The 15,015-nt window shown below is 32.2% G+C and overlaps 1 protein-coding gene across 1 annotated transcript; it reads right to left on the reverse strand.

Annotated features, from left to right (window-relative positions):
- Window positions 1-640: 640 nt before the first annotated feature.
- On the reverse strand, window positions 641-13,957 carry Ssk (smooth septate junction protein snakeskin). The gene is made up of 3 exons (XM_074118725.1): window positions 13,812-13,957; window positions 4,590-4,796; window positions 641-2,231 (listed from the first exon to the last, which is right to left on the reverse strand). Exons 1-3 carry the CDS (start codon window positions 13,857-13,859, stop codon window positions 2,001-2,003), a joined length of 486 nt encoding a protein of 161 aa, XP_073974826.1. The 5' UTR covers window positions 13,860-13,957; the 3' UTR covers window positions 641-2,000.
- Between the last annotated feature and the right edge of the window lie 1,058 nt (window positions 13,958-15,015).

The raw sequence follows: 15,015 nt of genomic DNA on the forward strand, positions 1-15,015 counted from the left end.
ATAGAAATGTAATGTTATAAGTGCTGTTTCAAAAACTAACATTAGGTTGTCATTCAATAAGAAGAACTCAATATTTCTACTATAATTAATTTTATTAAAATACAAATATTAAAAAACTGTTATGCCCAAAAAATAAAACTTAATTGTTGATGATAACAACTGGATAGAAAGTTCTAAATAAGATAAACATCTATATTGTAAAAAGTGTCATGTTCACGTTTAGTTTTGAAGATATGTAATTGATTTTCATATCATTATCAAAATAAGAGCTGTATTTACAAAAAATAAATACTAGTTAATGACTAAAATTGTCTCATAAGAGGGATTGTATATTCGGTGGATATCTGAATTGGAAATGAAGCTACTGTAATTAAAGATTCTGACGAATGTGTTTCTAAATGGAAATGTGTTTTAAGAACTCTTTCATACATTTAAAAAAAAGCTACAAAAACTTTTCACAAAGCACACCTGTTATGCTTCACTAAAAATATGTTAAGACCATAGATCTATAAAATTTTAAGAAAAATATTGCACTCTTTGCTGCGAAATGTTTAAAAACATAAGAAATGTTTTCAAGTAACTTATCGGACATAACATACTTATAATTTTTACCGGTTTTGGATTCACAATCATAAGTTGATTTTTTTTTCTTTTTAATTATTGCATTATTTATTTGATGGATAAAAATCCGAAAGTTATCAACATGCTACACAACAAGCATAGAGTGAATGATAATGTCTCCAATATTGGCCAACAGTCTAGATCCAACCTAAATTCTTTACCTTCTTAAACATTTTTTGTCTAAAGTTCTAAAATTAATGTTTGCCTCAAGAAACAGTTAATAGATTTAATTTCTATACAACATTGTGACTTGATCAAGTCTGGATTATATTACAAAATATACAGATTTTTTGTTACACAAAACATATTAGAAATAAACAAAAGGAATATATAAATATATATATATATATATATATTCTTCTATATCTATCTTCTATATACAGGGTGTTCAGCATAAGACTACGGTAACTTCGGGAGGCGATTTCATTAGCTCTCCACAACCTGTTAATTCCAAATGTTTATGGAGTAGTTCAAAATGATGATTTATTCACATTATTTGGAATATTTTTTTAATTAACTAAAGAATAACACACAGATCTAAACTCGTTAAACGAAAATCCTTTCTTTCGAAATTGGTACCTAACACTCATTTAACATCATATTCATTTTTATTCTTCTTATTTTATTATTTATAATGTAAATTTTATATTTTTGAATATAGTTCTTAAATTAATTAATTATTAAATTACACGTTTGCAAAAAAATCGTACTGGATTTGATGATTCTGATCAGTTATATTCTTATGGTAGGTGAATTCCTTTCTTAATGCCGACGCTGTTTTGAGGCCTACTTTTTTGCAATTAATCACAGATTTCTGCATCAATTTATAACATAACCCCAATTATTGTATACCGTTCGAAAGGTGATCGTATGTAGATGTTTTTCCTGAATAGTGCACGGTTTTTTCATATGAAATGTTTTTGAGAAAAATGAAGTCAAAGTTTTTGGAAAAAATTAGAAACTTGCTATTTCTTATGTTTGGGCCACAAAGTAAAATACCTAATATTATTATTGTGGAATACAAATTAGTTTATTTAAAAGGAAATTTAACGTTCTTTCTAATGAGCTTATTAAAATAACTGTAGCTTTAATAGTTTGAGAAATATAGACAACTTTTTGCTAAAAAGTAGTAACACCTTGAAAAAACATAAAATTAAAAATATCTATAAAACGGAGCCGAATCGAGCCATAGTTTATATAGAATTTTTTGTTGCAAATGATGCCCAGAATCGCCTCCCGAAGTTACCGTAGTCTTATGCTGAACACCCTGTATATAGAAGGTGTTATTTAAAAAAATAAAAAATAAAATAGTGCCTTCCTTTAAAATCTAAAAGAAGATTTTGTTTAGATTTTATATGCTAAAAATTTAGAATGAAATATTATGGAGCATACAAATCATGCTTCTTTACAATATGAGCAATTGTTAAAACTGAATCAATGAGAAAAATTGCTCCTGTTATTACACACAGGCTTCCAACAGCAAATCCTACTTGTTTCTCCGTTGATATAGATAAATATTTATGCTCATTTTGATAGCCAGACCAGTAATGCAAAGCTAAACCTCCGACTGCAATGAACAGCACAACTCCAACAATGTTCATAATAAGATCCTGTAAAAAAAGTCACAAATGTAAATGTTCCTGACTGATAATTTTGTAACGTTAATACAAACAAAATACATTTTTAACTTTCCAAATTCCATTTTAATTCTGGCGAACAAATAATAATGTTTATTTAAATTGTATTATTTGAATAATAAACGTGCAAATGTCAATAAATTAAATATAATGTACTTATAGTAATCCATTAAATGTCACAGTAAATGAAAATAATAGGAATGTTTAGAATAAAACGGAATTTGTCATGATCAATTTAAAAACGTAATCACATTCTAAGGTTCAGAGAGAAATCAATTAATTGTTTTCAATCTTCTTTATCTTCACGTTACGATGCATTTTGCAAATTAAAGTGTTTTTACAGTAACTATTAAATATTTTTAAAACGTTCATTCGGTTTCACAGAAAGGCTTTTCTATCAACTTAGAAATATGTATGTACTTTTGCTAATACTCTTCCTACTGTGAACTTGTTTCCTTAATTTTTGTTCTTTATTTTATTAACTTCTTCGTTCAGAATTAACTTTGATTATATTTTGATCATGCACTGATCATTCTCAATTATTAAACTTACAATGTTGCTTGTGATAAAAAAACTACTTTAATTACATACTATTTCTGGAAACTGGGTTAGCATTTGCATTCGATAAGCATATTTGCACTTGCTTTTATAATTTTGCCTTGAAATAGTGCAGGCAAAAAATCAGAAAAATTTGTTTATTAAAGTTGGTTATTACTGATTTTAAGTCGTTCACTACACCTAAGTTTTCATTTTAGGTATTGTCACTTACAAACTTTGTTCCTTCTTTGATTTCAAATGTTGCAATATTTTTCATTTTGGAATGTACTAAACGTACATTCAGTTGCCACTAGCGTGCATGCTGATTGATTAAGAGGTAAATTTAAATCTTTCACAATACTCATTATGGATTAATATGCGGAAACAAGTTGCAAACTGAATTAAGAATTGTGTTTTATGAGAATAACGTTTTTCAGCATGAATGTTAGGTGGTTGCCTAGTTAGGTGTTAGGCAGTTTTAAAAGCGTAAAAAGTATTTATTTCAACAAATATCAGTTTAGCAGTATTCGCGGGTTTTAGACTTAAATTAGAGTTAAATTTCCTGGCACATTACGAAAGGCGTCTCCGCGAGTGGATGTAATATCAAAATGAAAGAGCATAGATAGAGTAGATAGAGCCTTAAAGCTTTTTATAAGAAAATATGAAAAGGGCGCTAAAGCTGCATATCCTATTATTGAATTTCGCCCAAAACCTAATATTATGGGTGTTATCTAAAGGGATTATCAAATTCATTTATTTTTATTGTCATTCAGAAAGTCAAGTTTGGCATCATTGCAAAACTTTTAGGTGAAGTTCAAGATAAGCTATTCAAAATGCTACTAAAAAAGGGGTATTTCTAGGCAGAGAATAGAGATTCGAGCTTAATGAATGTTGGCTCCCTGTGGGTATAGCTGCCTATCAATACACTGATACCCCTTTCACTTACACAATTAATCCAGAGATTGATGTGTGAACCGCTTGAAAACTCACTTAAGGAACAACAGTTTTTAGCTTCTAGAGAATTTGGCATTATAGCTGCTTCATTAATGAACTAGATTCAACAAGATAAGTCCATTATTGGTAGTTGGTAGTTATATGAAAACTAAAGAATTATAAATCCAATGTTTTGCGATGTTTAATAAAAAGAAAGCGACTCCTTCGCTTAGAGGCATTGGTGGTAGGTATCAAATTCAGAAAGAAGGCCTTTCAGGGTGTCTCTTTTTTTTGTAATTTTTACAGAGGGAAATATAAGGCTTTTCTGCAATAAAATGGTCCCTGTGGAGCACTTCCCCCGCCTTCACAGACACCAAAGATCATTTTATTCAAAAAGTTTTAACAAAAATGAATCATCTCTAATGATTGTAAAATACACCCCAAATTAAAAGGCACTTTAATGAGAAGTCGCGGAAAATTACAGAAATACGATCACCCGGCAGTTTTTATCAGAAATCAGTTTAATTTCCTTAAGAAATATATATATATAAATATACATATACAATGTACTTAACTTATACATAATATATTGTATATACTTAACGTCTTTATGCAAAAATCTTGAGGTCATAAGGAAATGTTCACTATTTTATTAATTTTGTATTCATTGCGTGATGTCGAAACGATCATTAAAAAAAAAAAAAAAACCAGTGCATCCTTAATTCTGAAGATATTTAATTGCGATATCGTTGTCTTAATATAGTTTTGAAAAAGATAGAAAGTATAAAATTAAAATTCACACACTAAAATGAATGAACAGTTACGACATTACAGATTGATTTATTTTAATCCTAAACCTACCACAAGACTGGCCTTATGTTTGGTAGTTCCAAAGCAGCATGCTATAAGTATAACGAAGGTATAAATGAAGTATCCAACTAATACTCCAGAAGCAATGATTTCAACTGTCGGATCTTTCTCTTCATTTAAATTCCAAGTGCCACCAACTCCAAGAAATGTGCCACCATAACCATATCGATATAACATCAAAATAATAAAAATAATTACCTGTAAAAAGATTTGTTACATTTACATGGGACATTATACACTTATTATGTTACAAATTCATTTATTTAATTACATCAAATTTTGATAACATTGATCTTCCTTAGCGGCTTGCAATGTAGCAATAAAATTTAAAGATAAGATTTTAAGTAAAAAATGTTGTTGAATAATGTGATTACTCTACTAAAATTTTTTTTTTTTTTTTTTTTTATTGTATATATTTATTTATTTACAACCTGTATACATATAACATACATCAAGTAAATGCGTTCATCATTTTGTTAGGCACAGGTTGTAGGCTGAACCCGAGGATCCAGCGCCACAATCGGGAAGGCATGGTGAGAGGGGCCAGCCAATGCTGGAACTCTCTAGGGGTTGGAAGGAAGTTTAGGAAATAGGTAAAAGGTCACGGGGCCAACGTCGTTTCAGGCGTCGTGGAGGACTGTCGGGATGGGTTGTTGTGGATAAGGCTTGTGCTGTGGGATTAGGATGTATGGTTAGGCTATTATGGAAATTAAGGAAGCGAGAATGGATTAGGTCATTGACAAAAGGGATATTGAGGTCTGTGTGGAGGGTTAAATTGGATACATAATAAGGAGCGTTGACGATATGCCGAAGGACTTTAGATTGAAAGGATTGGATTCTTTGAATGTTGGAAGGTTTCGCAGAGCCCCACAGTTCAGCTCCGTAGGTCCAGAGGGGTCTTAGTAGTGTCTTGTATAGAGTCAGTTTGTTATGTACGTTCATGGTTGATCTCCGCCCTAGCAGTCTTCGTAGTTGTCCGTATCGTCTATTGAGTTCTTGTCTTTTCAGTCTAGTGTGCGGGTTCCATGTAAGTCGACTGTCTAAATACAGTCCTAGGTAGCGTACTTGTGTGGAGGTCGGTATTTCTCTGTTGTGTATGAGTAGTGGGGGGCAAGTTTGTCTACGTAAGGTGAATGTTATCTGTTGGCATTTGTCTTCGTTCAGTCTCATTTTCCATTTTTTGCACCAAGAGGAAATGAGATCAAGGTGTTCTTGGATATATGTGGAGGCTTCAGATGGATTGGGATTTGAGGATAATATTGCGGTATCGTCTGCGTAGGTTGTAATTAAGGTATGTGGGTGCGTGGGGATATCAGCAGTGTACACTAGATATAGGACTGGGCCAAGGATGCTTCCTTGCGGGACGCCGGCTTGGATGTGCTTAGCATCAGAGAATTCAATGCCACATCTAACCTTGAAGTAGCGACTTGTCAAATAGGATTGAAGGATTTGGTAATAAGGAGTGGGAAGGAACTGCTTCAGCTTGTACAACAGTCCTGGGTGCCACACCCTGTCAAAAGCCTGTGCTACGTCCAGGAAGGCACCTAGACAGAAATCTTTTTTTTCTAAAGCAGAGGATATTTTGTCCACTACTCGGAAACATTGTTGTATAGTGGAGTGTTGGGATCGGAAACCAAATTGGTGATTAGGGATAATTCTATGGGATTCTAAAATTGGAATTATGCGTTTAAGTAGGAGCTTTTCAAGGATTTTGGATAACACTGGGAGGAGACTAATGGGTCTATGAGAGGACATTTCGCTAGGATTTTTATGAGGTTTGGGAATGAGGGTTATAAGGGAATGTTTCCACTGAATGGGGAAGTGAGTGGTCCGTAACACAGAATTATAGATGATGGTTACTCTACTAAAATTATGACTGATTTATACTTTAATATACTTAAATCTGTAGAACAACTTAACCTCTATAAAGAAATCAATCCAAATGTAATTATTGCTGCTTAATATGAAATTTAAAGACATGGGTAAAATAATTAATTTTAAATTGTAAAAGAGAAGAAAATATATTCATTATATGACAAACTATATTCCTAATTTAACATTGTTTTATGTTTTCAAAATTCTTTAAATTAAAATTAAATTCTGTAAATATAAACATATCTTTCTTTTCTTTTATTTATTTTTAGGCTCGATTTATAGGATGGGAACATGTATTTAATTTCATCCTCTGTAGATTATAATGAAATGTTATTCTAGAGCTTTCAGTTGGGAAATGCTAACCATATTCAATAGAAAATTAAAACTGATGTAGAAAATCAAAACGGGCGTCAATACAGTTTTCAAGTGGGCCACGAAAAAACAAGAATTCTGCACCCATTAAAAAGAGCGTATATTTCTGATCACTTCCATGAGAGAAACTTAAGTTGGCACCAAACTACATCTCACTTTATGAATTTAGGATGAATCATCTTGAAAGATGTAATCAGATATAAGTATTCAAATCTATTACACTATTGATGTACCATAAAAATGGAAGATTATGACTTTATCGGGCTCTTTTATTATTCTGATTAACAAAACATGCAGATTAACATGCTTCGGATTAACTCAGTATGTCACATAACGAATTTTTCTAGAAAAATTTGTTAAATACAAATTATTGTAAATAAATGTATTAGTGAATAGAGTGGTGTAGAAAATCGTGAGGGCCATTTTTGGAAAAGGCCTAAAGAAGTAAAAATTCCATCAGTAAAGAATATGTACATGAAATTTTTATTTTATTTTAACAACTTTTTGAAAACTGATAAATCCCGTGACTTTTTTTATTACTTTTTAAACTTTATAGGCCTCATTGATTTGTTAATAACTTTCACTATTTATAAATCGGTTACACAAACTCAGCACTAACGATATGCCAAATAAATTCTTTGAAAAAATAGAAATTTGTAGAAAGCTAGGGTACAATGACTAGGTGTGCTTGCTTGCAGAAGAAGTGTCCAAGAAAAAATAATTCAGACCCCTTATCTTCTAATTAATTGGAATATTAATGATAAACCTAAATATCTAGTTAAAGATACTTTACCAATGGGCATATGTTATTTATATAAGGTACTCACACATTATAAACTTAAACTCTCTAAATATAAACATAGTCAGAACTATGGTCGCTATGGAATGTAACACAGCTCTGTTGTTTTCGAAACAAATTCAGAGCACTGAAAAAAGCTCCGGGCGCTAATAACCTCTGAAAATTACAAGGATGTTACTATTATTCGCTTAATCGTTAATTTAGAAGCTATAATCAGCAGTTGGTCAGGCCCGTTGACTACGACATTTTTAGTCTTGGCATAGGTACAATGAAGAACTAAGTGTGTTCAATTAAAGGAAGGCGGTATCTAGTGCATATGAAACTTGTTTCGCTCCCTTCGCATTAAAGTCGTTAGTATACGAAGAACTGGCTAGGCTTGAAGCAGAAGGAATAATTTCCAAGATCCAGTTTTCAGTTTGGACAACAGCTGTCGTTCCCGCTTTACGCTCTGAACTGATTATAGTAGAATGTTATATTCTCAACTTCACTGAAACCAATATCCACTACCACATTACGCTCTTCACTAAACTTAACGGGGGAAAATCTTTTACTCGATTAGACCCAAGTTTATGCTGAAGAAATCAGCATATTTCGTACGATTAATAAACATTGAGGATTGTTCAAGTGCAATAGACTCATGTTTGGGACTGCTAAGTACCTTCTGAATGGCAGCTTTGCAAGGATTCTCGTTTACCAGAAATTCTTTGACGACAGATTGATTATTCAACCGATTTCCAAAGAGTGTTTGCACGATTGGTCTATTAATCTTCGAGTTAATAAAGAAAGTCAATTCTCTTTAGTGTAGGGAAATTGGAATGTTGGGACTGTGAGTGGCCACTGGTTGAGGGTATCTGAGAAGGGATGACCGCTAGGGGTGGCAATAAAGTTGCAGGTAGCAAGGGACATTCCTTTTTACATCCCATTACTGTGTGTGATGTGCGTTGGGCCTTGTGTTGGCGTTAGAATCTTATGTCTTATGTGAATAAACTATACTTATGATAGATTGGTGTTTATTTCTACCCTTAGTATTTAAAGTATTAATTTGTGTTTTGTTTTCTTTAGTTTTCCTTTAACTCATTTTATATTCTACAACTTCAGGTGTGGGGTAAAGAACAGTTAATGTGGGGTAAAGAACTGGTAAAGTGCGGTGAATAATTGTGAAAGAACAGTTAAAGAATAGTCAATTTGCTTGAAAAAATGAAACTGGGCAACATTAAGAGGATTGAATCCGCAATTTTGTGTGCACCGGTAAAGGAAGCTAAAAGATTTTATGAAGTTATTTTTGGACTGAATGAAGGGCGTCTAAGTAGAAAAAAATTAAGGGAATTTGAAGGTTTCAAATTAAATGATGTGGACTTATGTAATAAAGTGGAAGAATTGAATGACACATTTTCGTTGTGGGAATTGAAAAGTGTTGCAAACCTATTAGGTATTCAGTTAAGCTGTAGACAGGATGTGGCGTCTGAGTTGTGTAAGTTCCTAAATGATATTAGCTTATTATTTGAAGCAACAGACGAAGAAGAAGATGAACACTTTGAGGAAGTAAGTGGAAATTGTACAAGTTCAAATCATGTTCAGGAATGTCGACCATTTCAGTTTTCCTCTAGGGACATTGAGGAAAGTCTGCGGCCATTTACGGGGGAGGATAATTACACCGTTAACTTGTGGTTAACTGATTTTGAAGAATTGGCACAAGTTATGAGGTGGCAAGAGCTGGAAAAACTGGTGTTCGCAAAGAAATCATTGAAAGGACTGGCAAAACTTTTTGTTAGTGTTGAACGGGGTTTAACCAGTTACAGCGCATTGAAACAAGCACTGATTGATGAATTTTCCAGTAAAACAAACAGTGCTGAACTTCATCGAACTTTAAGCAAGCGCACCATGCAGAAGGGTGAGTCTCTTCATCAGTATGTATTAATTATGAGGGAATTAGCTGCTAGAGGTGATATAGAAGTAGAATCGCTGATTCGTTATATTATTGATGATTCCTGATCCGCTGCCAAATAAGGTACGTCTTTATGAGGCTCAAGATTTGAAAGAGTTGAAGAGGAAACTAATGATTTATGAACAAGTGCGGCCCAAGTGTTATTACGAAGACAGTGTTAAGGACAAATCTTTACGATTAAAGGAAATTGTTTCGGATTCGAAAGTAGAAACAAGAAAATGTTTTAATTGTTATGAACAGGGGCATGTAGTGGCTGAATGTCCGAAACCCAGGTGTGAGAGGGGAAGCTGTTTTGAATGCGGCAAAATGGGACACCTTCAAAGGGAATGCGAACGTCAGAAGCAGAGCACATCATCTTTAGTTTCGTTGGTAGCTGAAAAATCCTCTATACCTCCATACACAGCGGACATCCTCATAGAAGGCGCTACTACTAGTGTAGAAGTAGAAGCCTTGCCAGGTTCAGTAACATCATTGATAATGGAAGATCGTGTATGTGAAAACGATATATTACGTGAGGTAGCAATTAAAGATGGTTCTGAGTTAATGTTAATTGACCACAGTGAAGTGGAGGAAAAACCTTTTCCGATTGTAAACCCTGAGCTTAATGTAAATTATGTAAAATCTGTCCCTAAGATTATTAATGAGAATATACAGATCGAAGAACCTAGTAAACCCGCTGTAGAGATTAAAGTGATTCCTGTGCGAAATCTGTCAATTCTACAGGAAAGTGATGAGGGAATTAGTGAAAGTAATGAATATTTAGAGGATGAAGAGAATAAAAGATTTGAATTATGTAATGGGTTGGTGTTTAGAGAGGAAAAGGGGAAAATTTTATTTGTAGTTCCCGAAAAATTGGAAAAACAAAATATCAGAATGTGTCATGATTATGTTGGCCATTTAGGTGTTAATAAAGGTGTCGAGTTAATTTTAAGGTCCTATTGGTTAGTATTACAGGACAAAATTAATTATTATATAGCTAACTGTATTAAATGTAATGCATACAATCCAATCTTAGGAAAAAAAGAAATGTGGTGGATAAAGTTTTGCTCCATGCTAGGTACCTGTTTAGGGGATATATCAGGTAACCCAGATTCCTTTTGATGGAATTTCTGGGTCTGGAAGGATAAGACCTTCCTTAGTAATTCCGTTAAGATGTAGTAGATTTTATTTGTATGAATAGTATAAACGCTCAACGCTTAAATTTTAGTTATATTTGTTATTTTATGATATTGGTTTATATTGTTTTGTTAATTATGATTGTAATAGTTTTTAGGTTGTTTCATTTAGTCATTTATGTAATATAGTGTTAACTTCTTATTGTGCATTGATTATTAATCGTTTTACTTAATTTTGTTTATGTATTAGCTTGTATTATGTTTAGTTAAGTTTATTCGTGTGATTAATTAGTATTTTTATTTAAATTGTAATTTAGTACTCTTGTGATCGAGGGCGATCACGGGTCAGATTTGGCCGAGTTGTAGGGAAATTGGAATGTTGGGACTGTGAGTGGCCACTGGTTGAGGGTATCTGAGAAGGGATGACCGCTAGGGGTGGCAATAAAGTTGCAGGTAGCAAGGGACATTCCTTTTTCCATCCCATTACTGTGTGTGATGTGCGTTGGGCCTTGTGTTGGCGTTAGAATCTTATGTCTTATGTGAATAAACTATACTTATGATAGATTGGTGTTTATTTCTACCCTTAGTATTTAAAGTATTAATTTGTGTTTTGTTTTATTTAGTTTTTCCTTTAACTCATTTTATATTCTACATTAGATTCAATAGAATATTTAGCATTCAAGTTTGATGGAACTGGAATTCACTACACCGAATCAAAAACATGTTTTTGAGGGACAAAAAATGTTACAGTTCTTTTGAAGCCAAAAAGCAGGAACTAACCTCCCCTGCTATTTGGCCTATTGCAACCCCAAAGTTTCTTTTTATCTTCGCAGTGGATACTTCACTAGTCGGTCATGCCATGAGTATCCAGATGGAAGCAAAGGGCCTTTGCCTTTGTTTCAAAGACTATTTCTAACCCTTAACAAAAATATTATTAAATTATCAGGAAGCTCTCGCTATCCACTGGGACGAAGAGTCATTCTTCCAATAATTTGTGGTAGCAGATTTATTTTGTACTCAGACTACCAACCGCTATGGGTCTACACTTGGTTTCAATCCCTTACTAGGTGTTCCATGACGTTTTCAATTTGAGGCCAATAAACAAAAAACCATGTATTCATTTTATTAACTTCTATGAGGCCAATGAAAGGTTCCTGGAAGATCGTAGGTCGGAATTTGTTCGGAATGTACTGGCGAATGCCATCGAAAATCATCCTCCTTCCTCTTTCTGATATAAATGGTTGCAAAAAACAAAAGTTCTGGATGCCCTCATTATTCTCTTATTTTCGCTAAGTAAAGAAGAAAGAAGTGGTACATAAATGTGGAAGTGGAAAAAAATATTATTAAGAGATAAACTATAAATTTGAAAGATATGTTGTTTTTTTTCTCGTCGTACATAAGTTATTGAAGGCATTTAGAAACCACTAATAATGCTAGTTGATTTGTTCTTGGATTAATTGGTTAATGAAACTGTACCTTCTGGAGAGATTATTAGGCAGTATCACACTTATTTGATAAACACAGAAAAAAACATAATTTAACAAAAAAATATGAATGAACGCCAATAATTTCCTAACTTGAGCAATATTAAAAAAAAAGCAGCAAACAAAATCATAATTAAAATTCTTTATCCTCGAATTTTTACTGGGTAAGTTCGTTTTGGTAATTTTAAGGTAAGTCAAAATATTCCTACAAGTCTGCAATTCGGGAACTTTCAAGAGAAATTTGTGTGAGTAACCACTCTGGACTGATTTATCTGAATCATTCAAAGTTAGTCGTACGTTTGTATTTCTATAGTTAGCTTGTCAAATTCAAAGACGAAAACAGCTCAAAAATTATTCCGGGAATCTAAATATCAAGATATTATGAAAAATTATTTGTATTCTGATTAACTGTTTGTATCAAACGTGGAATGTTAATGCTTTGGAGGGAAATGAATCATACTTGTACTGATTTGGCTTCTTATAATAAAGCCTAAAATGTAGTACATGTGGAGCCTCAAAAATCAATAATCCTTGAAAAATAGCGATAATAAAATTCGAATATCCTAATTTGATTAGTTAAAGAATTGTTCAATTGATAATGAATTAAAGAGAATTGTTCCAGCCATTTTAGAGAAAATTGGGAAAAAATCTTTAAAATTGAGTTTAGTGAAAGCCTTTAATTCATATGCCAAATGGCATTAAACATAATATAAAGTACAATTTGTTTATTATTTATCGTTTTTGACAAACTTTGTGTGCAACAAAACTCTTCATTCGCTATTGGTACCTTCAAATTTCTATTGGTGGTAAATTAATTTTAAATATTTGATAATCACATAACATAAAGCTGTAAAGTATTAGTTATTTTCTCAAATTTTGGGCCCAACTTAAAAATTATAGTTTTTAGCATGTTACAGTAGTTATAATGCGAGGTCTTAATAATTAAAGGTCTCATGAAGAAAGAATATTTAGAAAGCAATTTCATTTTTCACCTCACATCAATATTACTAGACTCGTTCAATATAAATTTACCAACGCAAGAAAATGTAGAGTTTGTAGTTTCTACGTACAGTATCTTTAGGCAAATAAAGTTGACGTTAACTATCTGTAAATCGATTTTACTCTTAAGTAACTGTAACTTTGGAAAAAAAATTATGGACACAGTTACAATTTTTAAGTTTAATTTAAAACAGACAATGAATTGCTCCGAAATGAAAGAAACAGTTTATATTTTTTGTCGCTAATTTCCCAATTTTGATTGTCCGAGCGAAAATCACAAGAATACTGACTTGATGCTTAGTTTTTTTTTTTTTTAATTATTGCTTGCTTAAGTACGTTTTTCTAAATTAATCTAGTCGCATAAAGTTTAGAAACTATTGCGTACATATATGTAAATATATATTATATTATATTTACAATAGTTTCTAAACTTTACATAGAATAGCTTAAGTTAAAAGAACAAGCTTTTTGGAAAAAAAAATCTATACAGAGAATATGTAGATAGATCTATAAAAATATGTATATAAAATTTGACAATTGAAATAAAAGAATGTCCCTAAATTAATTCTTTAATGATTTTTAAAATTAAATAAGAAAACGCTGGAAAAAAAATTAATGACTCACAATTTTGATAGTTTTGATGAACAATGTTACTACAGTTTCGAAATCCATATTAAATTAACCACAGTATTATATTTGCTAGAACTTTAATAAACTACCTACACGAAATGAGGATAGAACGTTTATCTTATCTAAATTTTAGTGATACCACACCTAAAATCATTGTATTACTCATGAACATTTTGAACGTATAAAAGTAAATATAGGAATTTCTGATGTTTGGGAAACATTCTTGAAACTAAAACGTCTTATTAATGAGATGTTTGGAGTAGAAATTACGATTTAAAAAAAAAAAAAAATTTTAAAGCCAAATGTATCATATAATTCCCGGTTTTCGATTAAAATGTTCGTTCTATAACTGATTTTCTTCGTTATCTGCTTATCGTTTTCAGAATCTACTCCCTTAGATGTTTATGGAACAGCAATCGAAAGTTAACAGAGCTCCCAAACATTACATAAGAAGGAACACTCAAACGAAGTCAGACATGCAATAAACTCCACGGCTACTTTTTAAGAATCCTTGCGTTGCTATCAAGTGGTTGCGCTAAGAAACATTTGGCTGTTTTGAAACCAAACGTGATAGTAGCGCAAAAAGATCTAGCAGGGAAAGTCCTCAATCTTCTTAGTAGGGGAGGTTTCGTTTTCTAGATCCAAAGAGGGAGGACACAATAAGCCTCTTTTGCCTGAGGTGCCGTGGGTTATAGGTCCCGCCCCACTATTGTAATCTTGATTGTAATCTTTTAAGAGTCCTATCTTTAAAATTCTAATCATTCAATAAGAATCTAGAGGCTGGTCCCCCGACTGTATTAAGACGGAACAGGATCCATGTTTCTAAAAATATATTATTTGGTCAAGAAGACGTGATGAGACGGTTTCATCAGATCTTTGACCAATTTACTATAAAAATTCCCTAAAGGCCCTTTATTTAGAATGATAGCTTAGAAAAATTCATTGGACCTAGAATTTTATTGGTATAGAAATTTTATAACTATAGTGCAGTTAATGATTATCATCCCGAAGAATCCAGAAATCAGATGAATTTTATGACGAACTTAAGAGATTAGGAGACATCAATTAGATATCATTATAAATTTTATTGTATTGTAGATGCTGTTACTTGTAATATTATTGAAGATCAAATTAATTGAGAAAGTAGCTCTCCTGGAAATGTGAACTCTTCTCTAGAACGATTTTTATTAGTTACCAT

This window comes from Rhodnius prolixus, unplaced genomic scaffold, assembly GCF_049639745.1.
Source record: "Rhodnius prolixus isolate KJV_2025 unplaced genomic scaffold, Rpr scaffold_2, whole genome shotgun sequence".
NCBI classification, from domain to species: domain Eukaryota; kingdom Metazoa; phylum Arthropoda; class Insecta; order Hemiptera; family Reduviidae; genus Rhodnius; species Rhodnius prolixus.

What these genes read in the sequence shown, in the direction of transcription:
- Ssk (XM_074118725.1), bottom strand. Translation starts at nt 13,859, where the DNA reads ATGGATTTCGAAACTGTAGTAACATTGTTCATCAAAACTATCAAAATT. An exon ending in TCATCAAAACTATCAAAATT is followed by an intron (nt 4,797 to 13,811) that starts GTGAGTCATTAA and finishes ATCTTTTTACAG; the next exon opens with GTAATTATTTTTATTATTTT. An exon ending in AACATAAGGCCAGTCTTGTG is followed by an intron (nt 2,232 to 4,589) that starts GTAGGTTTAGGA and finishes CTTTTTTTACAG; the next exon opens with GATCTTATTATGAACATTGT.